General features: G+C 41.5%; 1 protein-coding gene across 1 annotated transcript in view; it reads right to left on the bottom strand.

Annotated features, from left to right (window-relative positions):
- Positions 1-10205: 10205 nt before the first annotated feature.
- The window catches only part of WBP2NL (WBP2 N-terminal like), a gene marked incomplete at its 3' end in the record, with an annotated part of 30215 nt that continues 15078 nt past the window's right edge, over positions 10206-25342 (bottom strand). The window contains exons 6-7 of the mRNA XM_053583341.1: positions 16808-16810; positions 10206-10558 (exon numbers count right to left, since the gene is read on the bottom strand). Coding sequence (XP_053439316.1) covers positions 10206-10558; positions 16808-16810 — 356 coding nt within the window. The remainder of the gene's footprint in view (positions 10559-16807; positions 16811-25342) is intronic.

Below are 25342 nucleotides of genomic sequence, written 5' to 3' on the forward strand. Positions count from 1 at the left end.
CAAACAACAATGACAACTACAACCAAAAAAATAGCTGGGCGTTGTGGCAGACGCCTGTAGTCCCAGCTACTTGAGAGGCTGAAGCAAAAGAATCACTTAAGCCCAGGAGTTGGAGGTTGCTGGGAGCTGTGATGCCACGGCATCTACCAAGGGCGACAGCTTGAGGCTCTGTCTCAAAAAAAAAAAAAAAAATGCCCTTCCAGGGCAGCGACTGTGGCTCAGCGGGTAGGGCGCCAGCCCCATATACCGAGGGTGGCGGGTTCGAACCCGGCCCCGGCCAATCTGCAACTAAAAAAATAGCCAGGTGTTGTGGCAGGCTCCTGTAGTTCCAGCTACTCAGGAGGCTGAGGCAAGAGAATCACTTAAACACAAGAGTTGGAGGTTGCTGCGAGCTGTGACACCACAGCACTCTACCAAGGGTGACATAGTGAGATTCTGTCTCTAAAAAAAAAAAAAAAGAAGAAAACCCCAACATTTGTGAGAACATGGATAAAGCCAGAGGACATTATGCTAAGTAAATGAGCAAGACACAGAGAAATACAGCATGATCTCCCTCATATGTGACATCAAAACAGTCAACCTCATAGAAGCAGAGAGTAGGATGGCATTGCCAGGGCCTGGGAAGAGGGGGAAATACAGTGATATTGGTCAAAGGGTACAAAAATGGTAACTATGCACAGGTGATAGGTTAATTAGCTAGAATATGACAGGCATTTCACACTGTATATCAAAACACCAAGTTGTACACCTTAAATCTAGGCAAGTTTCATATATCATAAAAATTAAATTGTCACAAGAAAAAGAATTTAAAAGACAAAAAGTGAATTGACTGTGCTCAATATTAACAGCTACTTATTAATATTCAATTAAATTAATATCCTATTTTACTATTTATAATAAATTCTAATTACTGAAAATATGTCAGTTTTTTATATTAGCTACTAAGTATACATCTAGATTAATCAAACTGCTGGTCATATCTATAGACCCCTTTTCCTTAGACAGAATCCCTTCTCCTTGATCCATTTAGGAAGCTTCAAAAGAAAAGTTTATTATCCAGCAGTCCATGGTCGAGTCTGCCCCACCATCTCCATTCTCCTCCAGAAGACACTCAAGGTAAAGGCCAGGATAGATGTCACATGTTTCACTTCCTACCCGGTGGCTAGGTGACCTGTGCAGCAGAATAATTTTTTGCAGTATTAATTTGGATTGGGTATCTACATTTTACATGTATACACACATGATTTTCAAGCAATCAACCAGGCACTGGGTAAGGAGAACCAACTCCATGTGAAGGCAAAGGCTTTCCATTATCTTTTGTAGGAACCTAAATCCTGGATTAGAGTTAGGACAGGTGCTCGAGATGGAGAGGATGCAGATCAACAGCCCAGAAGAGAGAGCAGAATCTGGGAATTTGGGAAAGGAACTATAAGTCTCTGAAGTAGGCACTGGGGTCTGCTCCCTAGCCCTCAAGGACAACGTGGCACATAGAGTTGGATCTGTGACACCCAGGTTGTGAGGTCACAGAAAAACAATCAAGCTCTTAGACTTGATGGGACTGCCAGGACTGGACAGTGGCTGCTTCAAACGCAGTCTGATCTTAGAATTTGGCAGGAGTTTGTCAACAAGGCAGATGATGGTTGGAGAGGGGTGGGAGGGTCTTGGTAACAGAATTATATTTAAAGAAAATGAAGCTCTGCAATACTTTTTGCACATATTTTTTTGTTGTTGTTGTAGTTTTTGGCCAGGGCCGGGTTTGAACCCATCACCTCCTGTATATGGGGCCATAGCCCTACTCCTTGAGCCACAGGTGCCACCCGACTTTTTGCACCTATTAATCTATGGACTGAAAAATCACACCAGCTGTATGGTTTCCTCCTGACACATCAGGGGAGTTAAACCAGTATAGGTCTGCTCCAGCAGGCTGGTGAGCACCCACTTACCCATGCAAAGGAGTATTTGGAGACTTACTTTGTGGGTCCACTAGCAGATAGTGCAGGACTAAAAGGCCGTCTTTCTATCCCTTTGTATTTCTAATAGGAAATAAGAAGACAGTAGACAACAGAGCACAGTTTTTATACTGCAGCTGTGAACAGACGGGAAGAAAGGTGGAATCTACCAGCTCAAGGAATGAGTCAGGAAGGAAGTTCTCAACGTGTCAGTGGGGAGCTGAGGAACTCTGTAAATGAGAGCTTTGCACATGTGGCAGGCCTGAGTAAATTCTCCTGGGATTTGATCTTGGCAAGGCAGAAACCAGGTTCCTTTGAACACACAGAACACAAAGCAGTTCTTCTAGGAAGTACTTCTTATAGCAAGAATCTGAGTCTTTAGGGGAACAGGAAGTGGGAGCTAATAGTAGGTTTGCCCCACATTGCCCTGGGAGTCCCAACTGTGGTTCTGCTTGGTCTTATCCCTATATGGTCACAGCCTTTGGTTATGTTGGGGCAGTGTGTGGACTAGGTAAACAGATACCTGTTGCAGGGGAGAACATCATGAAATTCCACTTTTGAGAGACTTGGACCTGCTACCAATTTAGGTAATTGGACCTTATCTCAAATCCATATGGTATAAGTATAACTAGAATGAAAAGTAGAAGAGAAAGCCTAGTTTCTACCCTTTAGGAGTCTAATCCCAGAATGTGTGCTAGGTAAGTTATTTACAAAACTATTCCAGTGTGAAAAAGATCTCACCTGTTGACCGTGTTCCAACTCACCGACACATTCCAGCAGACACAGAAATGCTGAATGAGGGAACCTTATTTCTGCTCTGGTTTGGAGAGACTCTCTCTTCTCTTCCTCTGCTTGTCACTTTTGTACACATACTGTGGTTTGGAAGCAAGAAAAGAAGAAAATCTCATAAGAAAAAAAATCTTGGGCGGCGCCTGTGGCTCAAGGAGTAGGGCGCCTGTCCCATACGCCAGAGGTGGCGGGTTCAAACCTAGCCTGGACCAAAAACCAAAAGAAAAAAAATCTTAGCATTTTCCTCCAAATATTTTGGAGAAAATAGCCAGATCTTGTGACCTATGTTTAAGATCCAGTATGGTATAAATTCCCTGTTTGAAATTTTTAAAAAAGTTTACATCTACATTTTACCTTTCTTTCTTTCATGCTAGTTGCTGGGGCAAGGGACCATCTCTGTGTTTTGACATTCCAGCTTCCTCTTTTTATTTTTTGAGACAGAGTCTTACTCTGTCACCCTGGGTAGAGTGTCGTGGCGTCATAGTTCAAAGCAACCTCAAGTTCTTGAGCTCAAGTGATTCTCTTGCCTTAAGCCTCCCAAGTAGCTGGGACTATAGGCACCCGCCACAACACCCATCTCGTTTTTCTATTTTTGGTAAAGAAGGGGACTCACTCTCGTTTAGCCTGGTCTTGAATTCGCGAACTTGAGTAATCCACCTGCTCTCTGCCTCCCAAAGTCCTAGGATTACAGGTGTGAGACATCACACCTAGCCAACAGTACCTACTTTCTATATTATCATATATCTTTTTCACAAAGATCTCCCATTTTCTATAAACTGGACAAAAGCTTTTGTTCTTAGAATGAGAGGAAGAATGGTCTTTAACTTGTCTTCATTTTTGGAAAGAGCTTTAAGATCTAGCATACTGCAGACACCCAAGTCCATTCTAATTCTAATATGCCATGGTTCCAAGAAGTGTTTCCCAAAGTTTATTCCACTGAATAATAGTTGGTTTCCCCAAAATGTTTACTGAATAAAATATTGTAAGATAAAACAATTTTTTAAAAGACTATGTTTTGTACCATAAGGGCATTCACACTAGAATGTTTATCGCAGCTCAATTCACAATCACCAAGATGTGGAAACAACCCAAGGTCCCATCAACTCCTGAATGGATAAATAAACTATGGTGTATATAAGCCATGGAATACTATTTAGTCATAAGGAAAGATGGAGACTTTACATCCTTTGTATTTACCTGGATGGATTTGGATAACATCCTCTTAAGTAAAGTATCACAAGACTGGAAAAGCAAGTATCCAATGTACTCAAAACCAATATGAAACCAGTAGTCACTACATACCCATATGAGAGAAAAACATAAATAAATTAAAAGTGGGGGAAGGAGGAAGGAGTTAGAGGAGAAGGGGAGGAAAGAGGAGGTCTGGTAAGCTCTCACCTAACAGGCACCATGCAGGGATCTATGGCACACCTCCAAGGGGAAGGGTCAAATACAACTTGAACTTTACCTAACAAATGCAAACAATGGAACCTAATTGTTTGTACCCTTATATTAATTTGAAATTTTACAAAAACTATATTTTAAAAATCTTTCCCTCTTAGAGATTTATGATGTTCATTAATATATTCAAGGCCCTAAGAAGTAGTAAGGTAAAGAAACCAGTTTCTTTGTTTTTTTAAATGTTATCTGACCCAGGCAGTGCCTGTACCATAGTAGGCAGGGTGCCAGCCATATATACCGAGGCTGGTGGGTTTGAACCTGGCCTAGGCCAGCTAAAACAACAATGACAAGTGCAACAAAAAATAGCCAGGCTTTGTGGTGGGCACCTACTTGGGAGGCTGAGGCAAGAGAATCCCATAAGCCCAAGAGTTAGAGGTTACTGTGAGCTGTGATGCCACGGCATTCTACCAAGGGTGACAAAGTGAGACTCTGTCTCAAAAAAAAAAAAAAAAAAAAATAGGCTCGGCCCCTGTGGCTCAAGTGGCTAAGGTGCCAGCCACATACACCTGAGCTGGCGGGTTCGAATCCAGCCTGGGCCCACCAAACAACAATGACAAATGCAACCAAAAAATAGCCGGACATTGTGGAGGGTGCCTGTAGTCCCAGCTACTTGGGAGGCTGAGGCAGGAGAATCGCTTGAGCCCAGGAGTTGAGGTTGCTGTGAGCTGTGATGCCACAGCACTCTACCCAGGGCAACAGCTTGAGGCTCTGTCTCAAAATAAATAAATAAATAAATGATATCTGACCCAGTAACTTCCTTTTCACATAACATCCATTAATATACACCTGACTTCCTTAGGAAAGGCTGTCCTTGAGAACATAGGAGTATCCGCCTTCCTCATTTTTATAATGAGAATTAATCAAAGATTCCAGCCTGTTTTAAGGAAATCATTTGACTTTTTTTTTTTTTGTTTGAGACAGAGTCTCACTTTGTTGCCCCTGGTGGAGTGCCATGGCATCATAACTCACAGCAACCTCAAACTCTTGAGTTCAAGTGATCCTCTTGCCTCACCTCCCAAGTAGTTGGGACTACAGGTGCCCACCACAACACCTGGCTATTTTTTTTTTTTTTTTTGGATTTTTGGCTGGGGCTAGGTTTGAACCCGCCACCTCTGACATATGGGATCGGCACCCTACTCCTTGAGCCACAGGCGCCGCCCAACACCTGGCTATTTTTTAGAGATGGGTTCTCGCATTCATTAGCTCAAGCAATCCACCTGCCTCAGGTTGATTATAGGTGTGAGCCACCATGACTGGCCACATTTGACATTTTTAAAAAAATCCCTGTACAAAAAGAAGTTAACCACAAAGTTGTTTGAAATAATAAACCCTGGAAACAACCCAAATACCTTAAAATAAGGATTGAGAAAAAATATATTATGATGCAACTGTGTCATAGAATATTATGCAGTTGCTAAAAATACTTAGTGGAGATCTTCAAAATCTATGAAAATGTAAAATATCTATAAACAATACATAGCATGAGTTTCAACTACATACAAAATGTGCATAGAAAAAATATTGATTTTTTTCTGGTTGGGGGACAGAGTCTCACTTCATTGCCCTTGGTAGAGTACCCTGGCATCATAGCTTACAGCAACCTCAAACTTTTGGGCTCGAGCTATCCTCTTGCCTCAGCCTCCAGAGTAACTAGGACTACAAGAGCTCACCACAACGCCTAGCTATTTTTAGAGATGGGGTTTCACTCTTGCTCAGGCTGGTCTTGAATCCCTGAGTTCAAGCACTCCACCCGCCTAGGCCTCCCAGAGTGTTAGGATTACAGGCGTGAGCCACCGCATCCAGCCTACATATTGACTTAAATGTCTTCCGGGTCCATTAATACTGTGAACTTGGAGCTCCTGAAACTCTCCTGCTATATATATCTAAAAATGCTTGATAAACTATTTTTAAAGTCTTTTAGGTGGCTTGATAAGCTGTAGTTTTTATACCTATGATAAATCTACATATTCGGGGGTGAATACTTGTTTACTTCATTATGTCTCCTAGTGTGCTGAAATGTGATTTTATATATTAAAATATTTAAAACTTTACTATGAACTACTTTTATTTCCTCATATCACACTGATGGTATTATATTAATTTTGCTTGAAATGGTATGGAATCATATGCAATCATCTACAAATGTCATTAAAGTGAAATAAAGGTGACAGTCATTATAAAATATTTGTTATAAATATACAAATGTAAACATTTGTCATAAAATATAAATATCTGTTATAAACATAAATATTTGTTATAAAAAAGAGCATTTAATCTGATAAGGATGAAAATCACTATAGTGCAGCGGTTCTCAACCTGTAGGTCATGACCCACAGGAACTGTATTAAAGGGCTGCGGCATTAGGAAGGTTGAGAACCACTGCTTAGTGTATACTCCCTACAACTTGCTTTTCTCCTTTAACAATAAGTCTTAAAGGGCGGCGCCTGTGGCTCAGTCCGTGGGGCGCTGGCCCCATATGCCAAGGGCAGCGGGTTCAAACCCAGCTCTGGCCAAACTGCAACCAAAAAATAGCCGGGCGTTGTGGCGGGCGCCTGTAGTCCCAGCTGCTTGAGAGGCTGCGGCAAGAGAATCGCTTAAGCCCAGAAGTTGGAGGTTGCTGTGAGCCATGTGATGTCATGGCACTCTACCCGAGGGCGGTACAGTGAGACTCTGTCTCTACAAAAAAAAAAAAAAAGAAAGAAAAAAAATAAGTCTTAAAAATTTTTGTGGGGCAGTGCCTGTATCTCAGTGGGTAGGGCACCAGCCACATATACCAAGGCTGGAGGGTTCAAACCCGGCTGCACCAGCTAAAACTACGACAACTGCGACAAAAAAATAGCTGGGCATTGTGGTGGGCGCCTATAATCTCAGCTACTTGGGAAGCTGAGGCAAGAGAATCACGCAAGCCCAAAAGTTTGAGGTTGTCATGAGCTGTGACACTACAGCACTCTACCAAGGGCAACATAGTGAGACTCTGTCTCCAAAAAAAAAAAGTTTTAATATTTGTAAAACTTTGGAGACAAAATTATTTTCTCATTTCAAGTTGCATTTTCCTATACTAGTTAAGCTGAACCTCTTGTTTTGTTGCTATTTTATTTGTTTGAGACAGGGTCTCACTCTATCACCATGCTAGAGGGCAATGGCATCATCAGAGCTCACTGCACCACAGTGAGCACACTACAAACTCCTAGTTGGGGCTCAAGAGATTCTCCTGTGTCAGCCTCCCTAGTAGATAAGGCTACAGGCATGTGACACCACATGACAGCTTTTTCTACTTTTTGTAGAGATCAGGTCTTGCAATGTTGCCTAGGCTGGTCTTGAACTCCTGCCCTTGAGTGATCCTCCCATCTCAGCCTCCCAAATGGCATTACACATGTGAGCCACCACACCTGGCCAAGGTGAACATTTTTTAAAATGTTTCTTGTACATGCTATGGCCTTAGTTATTTGGCAATTCATAACTTTTGTCATTTCTTTTCTTTTGAGTCAATTTGTAGTTACCCATGTATTCTAACTATAAATTATTTGTTTTTGTTTTTGTTTTTTTGTAGAGACAGAGTCTCACTTTATTGCCCTCGGTAGAGTGCCGTGGCATCACACAGCTCACAGCAACCTCCAACTCCTGGGCTGAAGCGATTCTCTTGCCTCAGCCTCCCGAGCAGCTGGGACTACAGGCGCCTGCCACAACACCCAGCTATTTTTTGGTTGCAGTTCAGCCGGGGCCGGGTTTGAACCTGCCACCCTCGGTATATGGGGCTGGCGCCCCACCGACTGAGCCACAGGTGCCGCCCTATAAATTATTTGTTTAATATTGTTGTTGAAAATTACTTTCTCCTAATCTGTTGCATATCTTTTAACTTTTGTCATATAGAAGTTTTAAATTTTATTACAAATTTATCACCCCTTTCCTTTACTGCTTCGTTGTTTTTGGCCTTCTCAAAGTAGGCATTCTCTACCTCTAAAATAATTTTCAGTGGCTGCCCAATACTCTACTGTATAGATGCACTATACTTTATAAAATTCTCTCTCACGGAGGCGCCTGTGGCTCAGTCGGTAAGGCGCCGGCCCCATATACCGAGGGTGGCGGGTTCAAACCCGGCCCCGGCCAAACTGCAACCAAAAAATAGCCGGGCATTGTGGCGAGTGCCTGTAGTCCCAGCTGCTCGGGAGGCTGAGGCAGGAGAATCGCTTAAGCCCAGGAGTTGGAGGTTGCTGTGAGTCGCGTGAGGCCACGGCACTCTACCAAGGGCCATAAAGTGAGACTCTGTCTCTACAAAAAAAAAAAAAAAATTCTCTCTCACTATTGGAAGTTTAGGTTGTTCCATCCTTTCACTAACATAAATGTTATGAAAAACAGCTAAGTGTTCAACATGCTATCAGTATTTTTAGCACGTATCTTAGTGCCTAGCAAATGGAACATAATAAATGTTTCTTGAATGGGGATAGAAAAAAGGCAGGAAGGTTTTTCCACAGTTACATTCAAGATGGTTGTTTAAAAATGCTGCCTAATGGGCACCTGTGGCTCAAAGCAGTAGGGCGCCGGCCCCATATGCCAGAGGTGGTAGGTTCAAGCCCAGCCCCGGCCAAAAACTGCAAAAAAAAAAAAAATGCTACCTAACGTCAACAAAATTATTGGGAATAAGCTCTACAATGGGACTCTTCCTTTTAGCCTGCCTAATCAAGAATTGATTCTGCTTCTAAAATCTAGGTACTTTGGGAGGCTGAGGCAGGAGGATTGCCAGAGGCCAAGAACTCAAGATCACCCTGGGTGACATCTCTGCAAAAATCTTACAAATTAGCTGGGGGTAGTGGTGTGCACCTGTAGTCCCAGGTACTAGGAAGGCTGAGGCAGAAGGATCTCTTGAACCCAGGAGTTGGAGGTTGCATTGAGCTATGACTGCATCACTGCCCTCCTAGCCTGGGCCACAGAGTGAGAACTTGTCTCTTAAAAAAAAAAAAAATTCTAGACACCGAATTAAAACTCCATCTTCAGCTCGGCGCCTGTGGCTCAAGTGGCTAGGGTACCAGCCACATACACCTGAGCTGGCAGGTTCGAATCCAGACTGGGCCCACCAAACAACAATGACAAATGCAACCAAAAAATAGCCGGGTATTGTGGCGGGTGCCTGTAGTCCCAGCTACTTGGGAGGCAGAGGCAGGAGAATCGCTTGAGCCCAGGAGTTGGAGGTTGCTGTGAGCTGTGATGCCACAGCACAGCTTGAGACTCTGTCTCAAAAAAACAAACAAAAAGAACCTCCATCTTCCCCCTAAGATGCCCTTCCAAGGGGTAGAACAACTATCTGCCAAAGGCCAAGTGCGAGATTTTAAAGGCCCACCAAAGACATTAATTAATTAAAGCAAATTATAGGAGTCTTTATTAGGTTGACCAACTGACTGTCCCCCTGCGTGGATACAGAGGGAAAGCACAGGCCATGAGAAGGGAAGGATTTATATAGGGTAAAATCAGGGGCTACATGTAATTCAGCCAGCAAGCAAGCAACCGACTTTCGTCAACTGTTTGTTACAGAAGCAAAAAGCATTACAGCACTTGCAGTTACAGCAGTCACAGATCAACAGTCACAGATCACAAGCCTGGGTAGGAAGATCACAAGTCAGGGTAAAGAAACAATTTTACTCTGAACAATGTGTCAGGCAATAATTGTAGTATCATACTGGCGGGCTCCTATTGTTTCTCAATTTTTATATTTTAGCTACTTTACTTCCTTCTCCCAAGCAAGGGCAAGGGGTTATAGGGGGTTTCTTATCTACCTCAAGACCACATACCTGAGTCCTTATCCTGACTTCAATTAAACTGAGAATATCTTTTTGCTTGGTGAGACTTCAAGGTTTACATCTTAAGAACTGGAGGCAGGCCCTGGGAAGATAAGACAGAGGAAAGAGAAGCCTTATTTTCGAGAGTGTGTACAGCCACAACTCTTTGTCGCCCGGCTACCGACTGCGCAGGCGAGCCTTCAGTTTCCAGAAGTGGGGCTCCATATCCCACAGGCAGGGCCCCGTATCGTGGAGGCGGGGCTCCCTTGCCTGGAGGCGGGGCTCCATAGCCCGCAGGCGGGGCCCCATAACCCCTAGGCGGAGCTCCATAGCTTGTAGGTGGGGCGCTGTATCCTGGAGGCGGGGCTTCCTGTCCGGGTAGCGAGGTTCCATATCCCGCAGGCGGAATGACGTTTCCTGGAGGCGGGCCTCCATATTCTTCAGGCGGGACGGCGTAGCCTGGAGGCGGGGCTTGCTGTCCCGGAGGCGGGATTCCATATCCCGGAGGCGTTACGCCATAGCCTGGAGGCGGGGCTTGCTGTCCAGGAGGCGGGAATCCGGAACCCGCAGGCGGGGCTCTGTAGACTACTGCCGGGAATTACCATCAGGAGAAAAAATAAAAAAATAAAAAGATCAGTAACCCTGCAGTCAAGAAATATGTGAGAAGAAAGAGGACCTTTAAAAATAACGTTGAGGCCGGTGGCTGTGGCTCACGCCGGTAATCCTAGCACTCTGGGAGGCCGAAGCGGGTGGATTGCTTGAGCTCACGAGTACGACGAAACCAGCCTGAACAAAAGCAAGACTCCTTCTCTACTAAAGAAAAAAACGGAGGCAAGAGGATCGCTTGAGCCTAAGAGTTTGAGGTTGCAGTGAGCTATGACTTCACGGCACTCTACCCAGGGTAACAGCTTGAGAGAATGTCTCAAAAAAAAAAAAAAGTTGAAACAGGCTGGATGCAATGGCTTACACGTGTAATCCGGAGGATTGCTTGAGACCTAGAATTTGAGTTACAGTAAGCTATAATTGGCCACTGCACTCCAGCCTGGGCCTCAGAGAGAGACTGTTGGAGAAAGACGTGTTATGCTACTACTAATGAAAAGAAAGCTGGAATAGCTATATTAATCTCAGAAAATGCAAACGAAGAAAATATCAGAATAAGGAAAATTATCTTAGGTAAAAAAGGCACTACATGATGATAAAAGGGTCAATTTTTTCAAGAACACATAATCCTTAATGTGTATGTGTCTAGAACCAAAGCGTTAAAATCAATTATCCACGCATGTTGGCAGGTACCTGTAGTTTAAGCTACTTGGGAGACTGAGGCAGGAGGCTCACTTGAGCCCACAAGTTTGTGAAGTTGCAGTGAGGTACCATGCCACCACTACACTCTAGCCAGGGCAACATAGCAAGACTCTGTCTCAAAAGAAAAAAAAACCAACAACAACAACTGGAAGAACTACAAGGAAAAACAGATGGATATGTGAATCCATTACTAGAGTTGGAGACTTCAGCATCTATCTATAAGTAATTGACAGTCCAACAGACAGGCAATCAATGAGGACATGGTTGCTCCTAAACAAACCATTTATCAAGTTGATTTAACTGACATATTTAAAATATTCTCTCCAACAACAGCAGAATACACATTCTTCTCAAGGTTGCATGGAGCATTCACCCAAGACAGATCTCATTCTGGGCCATAAAACACAAATTAACAACAACAAAAAATGTTTAATTGACATTTAAAAGAATAGGCTCAATGCTTGCAATCCTAGCACTCTGGGAGGCTGAGGAAGGTGGATTGCTTGAGCTCAGGAATTTGAGACCAGCCTGAGCAAGAATGAGACCCTGTCTCTACTAAAAATAGAAAAACTAGCTGGGCATTGAGGTAGGTTTCTGCAGTCACAACTACTCAGGAGGCTGAGGCAAAAGGATTGCCTGAGCCCAAGAGTTTTAGTTTGCTATTAGCTGACATGATGCCATGACACTCTACCCAGGTCAACAGAGTGAGACTGTCTTACAAAAAAAATTTTTTTAAAGAATAGAAATCATACAAACAGGCTCTCAGACCACAATAGAATTAGTCTAGAAACCAGTAACAGAAAGATACCTGAATAGTCCAAAAATACTTCAAGATTAAACATACTTCCAGATAACACATGAATCAAATAAGAAGTCTCAACAGAAGAAATTTTAAGATACTTTAAACCAAATGAAAATGAAAATACAGCTCATCAAAATTTGTGGGAAGCAGTGAAATTCTACAAATTTATAACCGAATGCATATATAAGGAAGGAAGAAAGATCTTAAAAAAAAATCTAAATCAATATTCTAAGCTTTCACCTTAGGAAACTATAGAAAGAAAAGTAAGCCTAGAGGTAGTAGAAGAAAATAAATAATACACGTAGAATTAGGGCAGACAACAATGAAATGAAATTGAAAACATAGAAATAATCAACAAACTCAAAAGCTGTTTCTTTGAAAAGATCAGTGAAATAAATAAACTTCTATCCAGACTAAGAAACAGAGAAGGCATAGGTCAGGCATACTGGATCATGTCTGTAAACTCAGCACTTTGGAAGGCCAAGGGGGTAGAATCACTTGAGGCCAGGAATTCAAGACCAGCCTGGGCAACATAGTGAGACCCTGTTTCAAAAAAAAAAAAAAAGGAAAAGAAAAGAAAGAAAGAAAAGAAAGGCAGAGCCCAGAGGCTCACACTGCAATCCTAGCACTCTGGGAGGCCAAGGTGGGTGGATTGAGCTCAGGAATTAAAGACCAGCTGGAGCAAGAAGGAACCCTGTCTCTACTAAAAACAGAAAAAATAGCTGGGTATTGGTGGGGGGAGTCTGTAGCCATAGCTACTGAGGAGGCAGAGGAAAGATCGCTTGAGCCCAAGAGTCTGAGGTTGCTGTGAGCTATGATTCCATGGCACTATACCCAGGATAAGGAAATGAGACTCTGTCTCAAAAAAAAAGAAAAGAAAAGAAAATATTTATTATTATTATAAAGGGAGAAAGGTAAAGGGAAATAAGATATCTATACTTTACTTGAACTGATAAAATGACAATACCAGTAGACAGAAATAAGTTAAGTTATGCATATATAATGCATGATAGCTAAAGCAACAACTAAAATAGCTATAAAAGGGACAAACTCAAAATCATGATAAAAATTAAGATGTAATTCTAAGAAGTGTTTAAATAACACAAAGGAAACAGAGAAAGCACACAAAGAATCAAATAATGAAATGGTAGACCTAAGCCCTAACATACTAAGGGGTTCAGGGCTAGGGTCAGGAGGAAGGTTCATAAGAAGGAGAGTAGGCCATTCTAAGGATTGGAAAGCCTTTATTAGGAGAGAAAAAGAGCTGAGTGAAGTCTGACCAGGAACTTGCTGTTTTCACAGTTTCAAGAGGCTTTTATTATCCCCTATCAATAGGGTTGAATGTGGGAGGGGGTTCCCAGAGGAAGTCATCCCTTCTGCATAAAGACTACTTTTTGCACTCAGGGCAAATCTAAAAGTTACTCTCTTAATTGGCAGCCGGCCAGGGCCAAAGTAAAAGTTACTGTTCAATTATTTCTCAGAAACGATTGCCTTGAAGCATTTCACGCGGTAGGGAGGGGGTATCAGAGTATCAGGATTTCTTCCCCACACATAACAGTTCTGACAATTAAGTTAGCAAACTTGCCACCATGCTCTTCTATTGGTAGCACTGTACCAACAACTCAGTAAAGTTTCATTACCTTGGTATATCAGTGTCTCACAGTTCCGTTTGTGTCAACATGTGGCAGTGTCTTGCTGAGTGGTGTTCATTATTGTTGCAAGTTTTTGTGTGCCATCACAAGAATGTCAGAGCTTAAATTAGAGCAACATTCACAAATTTCTTGCTAAACTTGGCAAGAGTAGAAGTGAAATCAGGGACTTATTAGTCCAAGTTTATGGGAACAATGCCATAAAGAAAACAGCAGGGAGGATGGGCGGAGAGGGGGTGACTGGTGGGATTACACCTGCGGTGTATCTTACAAGGGTACATGTGAAACTTAGTAAATGTAGAATATAAATGCCTAACACAATAACTAAGAAAATGCCTGGAAGACTATGTTAACCAGTGTGATGAAAATGTGTCAACGGGTCTATAAAACCAGTGTTTGGTGCCCCATGATCGCATTAATGTACACAGCTATGATTTAATAAAAAAAAAAAAAAAGAAGAAAGAAAACAGCAGTGTACAAATGGATTAAATATTTTTCTGAGAGGAGATAAAGTATCACTGATGAAGAGAGGTCAGGGTGGCCAGTTATGAGTGAACTGATAAAAACATTGTAAAAATTCATTGAATTGTGCATAAAAATCATCAGGTAACTGTGAGAAGCATACCTGACTAAGTAAACATCAGTTGAGAAAAAGGAAAATATTCACTGAAAATCTTGGCCAGTAAGTCAGGGCTCTTGTATTACAACAATGCACAGCACTGTCTGTGAGGGAATTTTTAGTGTAAACAAATAACTATATTGGAACATTCTCCCTTATCACCTAATCTGGCCCCCAATGACTTTTTTTTCACTCAAACATAGAGGAAATATTGAAAGGAAGACATTTCAACAACATTCAGAACATCAAGGGTAATATGACAATAGCTTTGATGACCATTCCAGAGTTCCAAAAATGCTGGCTGGGTATGGTGCCCCACACCCCTTTTCACCCAAGATTCTTGACAATCTTTTTTTGAGACAGAGTCTCACTTTGTCATCCTTGGTAGAGTGCTGTGACATCACAACTCACAGCAACCTCAAACTCTTGGGCTTAAGAAATTCTCTTGCCTCAGCCTTCCAAGTAGCTCGTGCCCACCACAATGCCTGGCTACTTTTTTGTTGTAGTTGTCGTTGTTTTTTTGCAAGCCCAGGCTGGGTTTGAACACACCAGCCCTGGTGTATGTGCCCAGTGCCCTAACTGCTGAACTACAGGCTCCAAGCCCCTCTTGATAATCTGATGGGGAGGTACTCAGGGACTTGCCCCATTTTCAAGTGGTGGAGCCAGGCACTGTGGATCGTGTCTGTAATCCTACCACTGTGGGAAGCTGAGGTGGGTGGATTGCCTGAACTCAGGAGTGGGAGACCAGACTGAGCAAAAGCAACACCTCATCTCTACTGAATATAGAAAAACTTAGTTGGGTGTAGTGACAGACACCTATATTCCCAGCTACTCAGAGAGGCTGAGGCAGGATGATCGCTTGAGCCCAAGAATTTGAGGTTACCGTAAGCTATGATGCCACAGCACTCTACCCAGGGTGACAGCGTGAGACTCTTATCTCAAAAAAACAAACAAAAAATTACTTTGAAGAGTGGACTAGGCACTGGCATCAGTGCATAGCTTCCCAAGAGGAGTACTTCAAAAGTGACCACAGTGATAGTTAGCAAGGAGGTATATAGTACTTTTTCTAGGATGAGTTTGCAATCTTAATTGTTGAACTGCATAGTAATAATTACATTAAATATGAAAGGTATAAATACAACAATTAAAAGAGATTGGAAGAAATTTTACAAGTGATCCAATTATATGCCCTCTCACAGAAATGTACATATATACATACATATATTTTATTGTTGGGGATTCATTGAGGGTACAATAAGCCAGGTTACACTGATTGCAATTGCTAGGTAAAGTCCCTCTTGCAATCATGTCTTGCCCCCATAAAGTGTGACACACACCAAGGCCCCACCCCCCTCCCTCCATCCCTCTTTCTGCTTTTCCTCCCCCCCATAACCTTAATTGTCATTAATTGTCCTCATATCAAAATTGAGTACATAGGATACATGCTTCTCCATTCTTGTGATGCTTTACTAAGAATAATGTCTTCCACTTCCATCCGGGTTAATACGAAGGATGTAAAGTCTCCATTTTTTTTAATGGCTGAATAGTATTCCATGGTATACATACACCACAGCTTGTTAATCCATTCCTGGGTTGGTGGGCATTTAGGCTGTTTCCACATTTTGGCGACTGTAAATTGAGCTGCAATAAACAGTCTAGAGAAATGTACATATAATACATATACATCATATATGTAAATCAGAGTGCTATATTAATATCAGATAAAACAGACCTTATGAGCAAAGAAAACTGACAGAGAAAGAGAGGGATATTATTTAATTACCAAAAGGTAACTTTGCAAAGAAGACATGTATAGAACACAGGTGTAACAAATGTATACACAACAAACAGTTCTAAAATATGTGGAACAAAAACTAATAGAGCTGAAATGAGAAATAAACTCTCAATGGCAGTTGGAGACTTCAACTATGTTCTCTCAACAATCAATACAAGAAAATCATCAGGAGCTCAACAACCCTATCAACTAACAATATCTGATTGACATTTATAGAACTCTCCACACACAATAGCAGAATATATATTATTTTCAAGTGCCCACAAAACATATATGAAGTGGTCTTGCATGCCTAGGGTCCCAGCTGCTCCGAAGGCTGACACAGGAGTTTGAGATTACAGCAAGCTATGATGACATCACTGTACTTAGCTTGGGTGGCAGAGCAAGACCCTGTCTCAAAAAAGGAGGGGAAGAAGAGAAGGAGAGGACAGGAAGGGAGGACAGGAAGGAGAGGAGAGGAAAAAATCATAGAAGAAAATGTTCAGGATCTAGGGCTAGGCAGAGTTCTTAGATTTGACACAGACAGCATAATCTATAAAAGGAAAAATTGATAAGTTTTCATTGAAATTAGGCTGGGCACAGTGGCTCAGGCCAGAACTTTGGGAAGCCAAGGCAGGAGGATGGCTTGAGCCCAGGAGTTCAAGGTTATAGTGAACTGTGATCATGTGACTCACTGGGCAACTGAGTGAGACTCTGTCTCTCAAAAATTTAATTAATTAATGGATAGATAAAATATTGTCCTTTATAAAAGACTCTGTTAAGAGGATGAAACGACAAGCTACAGAATTGGAGAAAATATTTGTAACCCTCATATCCCACAAAGGATTAGTATCTTAAATATATTAAAAAATCTCGAGGGCGGTGGCAACGGCGGCGGCGGCGGGGGAAGGGCGCGGCGTCAGCGTGTCGCCGGCTGGGGCGCGCCGGTGGCCAGGAGGGAGGGTCAAGGAGGAGGAGGAGGAGAGAAATTAAGAATCAGAAGTTTTGGGCGGCGCCTGTGGCTCAAGGAGTAGGGCGCCGGTCCCATATGCCGGAGGTGGCGGGTTCAAACCTAGCCCTGGCCAAAAAAAAAAAAAAAAAGAATCAGAAGTTTTTGGAAGAGATGGACCAAGAGCTGAATAGAACTAGTTGCCTGAATTAAACACTTTAAATATGTAATTCAAACCTCCGCGATGGATATTCATATACAAAAGTGACACTGATGATAAAAATCCAAGAATTTAGATGTGTCATCTGCAGCAGGTTCAGATCTCTCAGCCATAAGACAAACGGGATACTTCCTACGGATTGTCATCTATTATGCACTGAGCCAAACTTCGTTACTGACATTGTCTGGGTGAGGGGCCTGCTGGGTCCAGTGATGCACTAGTAGACAAAGAAGTTGAAAAAGAAGTCTGGCATGTTCCTTGGATGACTGGCAGAGTGTGACACCAATATGGCATCAAGCTCTACTGTGATTCCAAGGACTTCATGGCTAAAAAAAAAAAAAGAAGAAATTAAAAAAAAACTCAAAATTCAACAGTAAAAATGACAGTAGCCAATAATCTATTTAGAAAGTAAGCAAACAACAAGAAGAGACATTTCACTAAAGACATCTCACTATATATATATACATATACACACACACACACACACACACACATATATAGATGGCAAATAAGCACATGAAAAGATGTTCAACATTATTAGCCATTAGGGAAATTAGAAATTAGGGAAATCAAAATCAATATCATATATTACTAAACATCAAAACAACTATAAATAGTGACAACACCAAATGCTGGAGAGGATGTAGAGGAACTGGATTGCTCAGACACTGCTGTGGGGAAAGTAAAATGACACAGCTACTGTAATACCCTTGGCAGTTTCTAAAAAAATCTAAGCATCGGGGCAGCGCCTGTGGCTCACAGGGGTAGGGCGCCGGCCCCATGTGCCAGCCCCTGCCAAAAGAAAAAAAAAAACTGCAAAAAAATCTAAGCATTAGGACAGCACCTGTGGCTCAGTGGGTAGGGCACCAGCCCCATATACAAAAGGTGGCAGGTGCGAACCCAGCCCCAGCCAAATTGCAACAAAAAATAGCCAGGCGTTATGGTGGGCACCTGTAGTCCCAGCTACTTGGAAGGCTGAGGTAAGAGAATTGCTTAAGCCCAGGAGTTGGAGGTTGCTGTGAGCTGTGACACCACAGTACTCTACTGAGGGTGACAAAATGAGACCCTGTCTCAAAAAAAAAAAAAAAAAAATCTAAGCATTAGACCAGATGTGGTGGCTCATGCCTGTAGTCCTAGAAGTCTGGGAGGCCGAGGTGGGTAGATTTCTTGAGCTCAGGAGTTTGAGACCAGCCTGAGGGAGAGCAAGACCTTGTCTCTAAAACTGGCTGGGCGTTGCAGTGGATGACTATAGTCCCAGATACTTGGGAGGCTGAGGCAAGAAGATCATTTGAGCCCAAAAGTTTGAGGTTGCTGTGAGCTATGATGCTACGGCACTCTACCTAGGGCTGCAAAGTGAGACTCTGTCTCAAAAAAAAAAAAAAATTAAAACTCTAAACATACAACTACCATATGATCCAGCTGTTGTACTCCTCAGCATTTATCTGAGAGAAATGAAAACTCATGCAAAAATCTGTACCTGAATGTTTATAGCAGTTTTATTCATAGTAACCACAAAACTAGAAGAAACTCAGGTATGCTTGCATTAATGAACGGTTAAACAAAATATTGCACATCTATACCATGAAATAATACTCAACAATAAATATGAACAAACTATTGATATACACAACACCTGGATTACTTGCAGAGAATTATGCTAAGTAATAAAAGCCTATTTCAAAAGGTTACATACAGTATGATTCTACTTACAGAACATTCTTGAAGTGGCAAAATTATAGAAATGGACACAGATTAGTGATTGTCATGGGTTAAGGAGGGGAAGGCTATGGGAAGGAAGTAGGTGTAACCATAAAAAGGGATCTTTCTGATGATGGAAAAGTTCTGTATTTGAATTGTAATAATGTCAATATCTTGGCTGTAATATTACACTAGAGTTCTGCAAAAGTTACTAATAGGAGAAACTGGATAAAATAACCAAGGGATCTCTCTGTATCATTTCTTTTTTTTGTAGAGACAGAGTCTCACTTTATGGCCCTCGGTAGAGTGCCGTGGCCTCACACAGCTCACAGCAACCTCCAACTCCTGGGCTTAAGCGATTCTCTTGCCTCAGCCTCCCGAGTAGCTGGGACTACAGGCGCCTGCCACAATGCCCGGCTATTTTTTGGTTGCAGTTTGGCCGGGGCCGCGTTTGAACCCACCACCCTCGGTATATGGGGCCAGCGCCCTACCGACTGAGCCACAGGCACCGCCCATCTGTATCATTTCTTAAAACTGCATGTGATTCCATAATTATCCCAAAATAATTTTAATTTTTTTTTCTGTTGTTGTTGTTATAGAGACAGAGTATCACCCTATTGCCCTCGGTAGAGTGCTGTGGTGTCACACAGCTCACAACAATCTCTAACTCCTGGGTCTAGGCAATTCTCCTGCCTCAGCCTCCCAAGTAGCTGGGACTACAGGTGGCTGCCACAACACCTGGCTATTCCTTTGGCCAGGGCTGGGCTCGAACCCACCACCCTCGGTATATGGGGCCGGTACAACAGGTGCTGCCCCAAAATTATTTAATTTTAAAAGCCCTAGTTCCAATAATAAATTCAAAAAGGAAATTAAGAAACACTTTCATCTATAATAACATCTAAAACAGCAGTTCTCAACCTGTGCGTCACGACCCACAGGAACTGTATTAAAGGGCCACAGCATTAGGAAGGTTGAGAACCACTGATCTAAAATAATAAAATACCTAGGAATAAATGAAACCATGAAGGTCCAATATTTGTTCACTGAAAACCACAAAATATTACTGAAAGAAATTAAAGAAGACAGAAATAAATGGGAAAAAATTCCATGTTCATGTATTGAAGGTTAAGATGGCACTATTTCCTGAAGTGAAATCTCTATCAAAATTCCAATAAACTTCTTCCCAGAAATGGAAAAGCTGATCCTCACAGTTATATGGAACCACAAGAAACCATGAATGGTCAAAACAATATTGAAAAAGAAATACAAAACAGAAGGACTCACACCTATTTCAAAACTTATTATAAAGGAACAGTAATCAAAACAGTACTGGCATAAGGATAGATTTAGAGACCAGTGAAATAGAATTGAGAAAACCTACACTTCTATGACTAATTGATTTTCTACAGATAGCAAGACCATTCAGTGGGAAAAAATCGAATCTTAAACATATGATTCTGGGACAACTAGATATCTGCATGCAATGGAATGAAGTTTTTCCCTAATCTCACTGCTCAGATAAAAATAAACTTGTAAAGAATCAATGACCTTAATATAACAGCTAAAACTATAAAACTATTAGAAGAAAAAACAAGAATAAATCATCATGACATTGGATTTGGCAATAGATTCTTAAATTTGATACCAAATGCATGGGCAACAAGAGAAAAAATAGGTAGATTTGATAAAAAATAAAACTTTTGTGCATCAAAGGACATTATCAAAAATGTAAAAGATAACCTAAAAATATTTGCAAATTCTATATCGGCTAAGGGTTTAATATCGAAAATATATAAAGCATGCTTATAACCAGCCTAACAAAAGCATGCACGGGGGAAAAGAATCCCTATTTAACAAATGGTGCTAGGAGAACTGGTTAGCCACATGTGGAAGACTGAAACTGGATCGACACCTCTTGTCCAGTTTGACAAAAATAGATTCTCACTGGATAAAAGATTTAAATTTAAGACATGAAGCAATAAAAATTCTAGAAGAAAGTATGGCAAAAACGCTTGAAAATGTTGGCCTGGGAAAGATTTTTTTTTTTTGAGACAGAGCCTCAAGCTGTCACGCTGGGTAGAGTGCGGTGGCATCACAGTTCACAGCAACCTCCAATTCCTGGGCTCAAGTGATTCTCTTGCCTCTGCCTCCCAAGTAGCTGGGACCACAACACCTGGCTGTTTTTATTTTTTCTTTGGTTGCAGCCATCATTGTTGTTTGGTGGGCCCGGGCTGGATTCAAACCCACCAGCTTAGGTGTATGTGGCTGGCGCCTTAGCTGCTTGAGCCACAGGCACTGAACCTGGCCTGGGAAAGATTTTATAAGGAAGACCTCCCTGGCAATTGTAACAACCACCAAAAATAAAATAACTGGGATTTGATCAAGCTAAAAAGCTTCTGCACAGCTTAGGGTACCACAAGCAAAACAAACAGACAGCCGTCAGAATGGGAGAAGATATTGGCATGTTATGAATCTGACAAAGGCCTGATAACTAGAATCTACAGAGAACACAAATTAATCAACAAGAAAAGAGCAACCGCCCCCATTTCTATGTGGGCAAGAGAATTGAACAGAAATTTCTCTGAAGATGACAGACAAATGACCAAAAAACACACGAAAAAAATGCTCATCAAAAAAAAAAAAAAAGAAAGAAAAAAATGCTCATCGTCTGTAATCATCGCAGAAATGCAAATCAAAACTACTCTGAGATATCACCTTACTCCAGTAAGATGAGCCCACATCACAAAGTCCCAAAACTGCAGATGCTGGCATGGATGAGAAGAGAAGGGAACACTTCTACACTGCTGATGGCACTGCAAACTGAAGAAACCTTTATGGAAAGAAATATAGAGAATTCTCAAAGAACTAAAAGTTGACCTTCCATTTGATCTTGAAATCCCATTACCAGGTATCTACCCAGAAGGACAAAAATCATTTTACCGGGTGGCGCCTGTGGCTCAGTGAGTAGGGCGCTGGCCCCATATGCAGAGGGTGGCGGGTTCAAACCCAGCCCCGGCCAAACTGCAACAAAAAATAGCCGGGCGTTGTGGCGGGCGCCTGTAGTCCCAGCTGCTCGGGAGGCTGAGGCAAGAGAATTGCGTAAGCCCAAGAGTTAGAGGTTGCTGTGAGCCGTGTGACGCCACGGCACTCTACCTGAGGGTGGTACAGTGAGACTCTGTCTCTACAAAAAAAAAAAAAAATAGCCGGGCACCTGTAGTCCCAGCTACTCGGGAGGCTGAGGCAAGAGAATCGCTTAAGCGCAGGAGTTGTAGGTTGCTATGAGCTGTGTGTGGCCACGGCACTCTACCGAGGGCCATAAAGTGAGACTCTGCCTCTACAAAAAAAAAAAAAAAAAAAATCATTTTACCACAAAGATGTTGTACCAGAATGTTCATTGCAGCTCAATTCATAATTGCCAAGTCATAGAAGCAATGCAAACACCCATCAACCTGTGAATGGATTAACAAACTGTGGTATATGTATACCATGGAATACTATTCAGCCACAAAAAGATAGAGACTTCACATCTTTTATGGGTTTTGATTTTTTTTTTGAGACAGTCTCACATTTCTGCCCTTGGTAGAGTGCTGTGCCATCACAGCTCACAGCAACCTCAAACTCTTGGGCTTAAGCAATTCTCTTGCCTCAGCCTCCCAAGTAGCTGGGACTACAAGCACCTGCCACAATGTCCAGTTATTTTTAGAGACCAGGTCTCACTCTGATTCAAGCTCATCTCGAACCCCTGAGCTCAGGCAATCCGCCCACCTTGGCCTCCCAGACTGCTAGGATTACAGGCATGAACCACTATACCTGGCCCATCTTTTATGTTTTATGGATGAAGTTGAAACACATTCTTCTTAATAAAGTATCTTAAGAATGGGGAAGAAAGTATCCAATGTACCCAATACTAATATGAAACCAATACATAAACAATTACATGCTCATACAAACAATAAAACACAAATATAGTCTAGTAAGGTCCCTCCTCACCCTTCTCTCTTGCTGGGAGGGAGGACAATTCCTGGAGAGGAAGTGCATTTGGCGGAATCTCGCCTACTGTGCACAATGTGAGGGTGTTCAGCATGCCCCCTGGGTGAGAGGCTCTTCTACAACTTGAACTTTACCTTGGAAGTGAGAACAATATAACCTACAAATTTGTACCCTCATATTAATTTGAAATAAAAAAGAATGCTTATAACTCAACAACAAAAAGACAAGAAACCCAATTTAAAAATGGGAAAAGGACTTGAGCAGAAAAAGCATTCAATAAAATTCAGCATCCGTTTCTAATTAGAACTTTGAAGAAAATAGGCATAGGTGGCACATTTTTTAAACTAATTAAAGCCATCTATGACAAACCCACAGCTAATATTATACTGAATGGAGTAAAACTGAGAGCTTTTCCACTTAGAACTGGAACCAGACAAGGCTGTCCTCTATCACCACAACCATTCAACATAGTGCTGGAAGTTCTAGCCAATACAATCAGACAAGAGAAGGAAATAAAAGGTATCCAAATGAGGTCAAACTCTCCCTCTTTGCTGACGATATGATCTTGGAGAACCCCAAAGACTCAACCACAAGACTCCTGGAAGTGATCAAAAAATACAGTAATAACTCAGGATATAAAATCATTGTCTACAAATCAGAAGCCTTGGTTGTATATGCCAATAACAACCAAGATGAGAAGCTAATCAAAGACACAATTCCCTTCACAGCAGCTTCAAAGAAAATTAAATACCTAAGAATATACCTAACAAAAGAGGTAAAGGACTCCTACAAAGAAAATTACAAAACCCTAAGAAAAGAAATAGCAGAAGATATTAACAAATGGAAGAACATGCCATGATCATGGCCGGAAAGAGTCAGCATTGTTGAAATGTCTATACTTCCCAAAGCAATCTACAGATTCAATGCAATCCTCATTAAAATACCAAAATCATACTTTCAAGATTTGGAAAAAATAATTCTTTGTTTTGTATGGAAGGAAAAAAACCCCTGTGGCTCGGCTCCCTGTAGTACAGTGGTTATGGCACCAGCCACATACAACGAGGGTGGCGGGCTTGAACCCAACTCAGGCTAGCTAAAAAACAATGACAACTGCAACACACAATAGCCAGTCATTTAATAAAAAAATAAATAAATAAAATAACAAAAAAAAAAAAAAAAAAGAAAGAAAAACCCCATATAGCAAAGGGAATTCTTAGTAATAAAAACAAAGCTGGGGGCATCAGCCTACCAGACTTTAGGCTGTACTACAAGGCCATAGTGATCAAAACAGCATGGTATTGGCACAAAAATAGAGACAGACATCTGGAACTGAAGAGAAAACCATGAAATGAAACTAACATCTTACATCCACCTAATCTTTGATAAACCAAACAAGAACATACACTGGGTCAAAGAATCCCTATTCAATAAATGGTGCTGGGAGAACTGGATGTAAAAGACTGAAACTGGACCCGCACCGTTCTTCCTTCCCTAAATTGATTCAAGATGGATAAAAGATCTAAATGTAAGGCTTGAAACAATAAAAATCCTCGAAGAAACTGTGGGGAAAACATTTGAAGTTATCAGACTGGGGAAAGACTTTATCAAGAAGATTTTAGTGGCAATTGCAACAAAATAAACAAATCGGATTTAATTAAATTGAATAGCTTCTGTACAGCTAAGGAGACAACAACCAAAGCAAATAAACAGACAACCATCAGAATGGGAAAAGATATTTGCATATTATGAATCAGACAAAAGCTTAATAACTAGGATCTACAGAGAACTCAAATTAAGCAACATAAAAAAGCCAACAATCCCTTATATCAGTGGGCAAGAGAGATAACTGAAACCTCTAAAGAAGATGATGAATGGCTAAAAAACATGTGAAAAAATGCTCATTGTCCCTAATTGTCAGAGAAATGTAAATCAAAACTACCCTAAGATATCACCTAACCCCACTGAGAACGGCCCATATCACAAAATCTCAAAGCTACACATGCTGATATAGATGTGGAGAGAAGGAAACATGTTTACACTGCTGGGGGACTGCAAACTAATACAACACTTTTGGAAGGAAGAATGGAGAATGCTTAAAGAACTCAAACTAGACCTTCCATTTGATCTTACAATCCCATTACTGAGCTACCCGTCTACCCAAAAGAAAAAAAAGTCATTTTACCATAAGGACATTTGCACTAGACTGTTTATCTCATCTCAATTTACAATTACCAAACTGTGGAAACAACCTAAATGCACACCAATCCAGGGATGGATTAACAAGCTGTGGTATATGTATACCATGGAATACTATTCAGCCACTAAAAAGGATGTAGACTTTACATCTTTTATATTAATCTAGATGGAGT

Source organism: Nycticebus coucang, chromosome 3 (assembly GCF_027406575.1).
Source record: "Nycticebus coucang isolate mNycCou1 chromosome 3, mNycCou1.pri, whole genome shotgun sequence".
Lineage (NCBI taxonomy): Eukaryota > Metazoa > Chordata > Mammalia > Primates > Lorisidae > Nycticebus > Nycticebus coucang.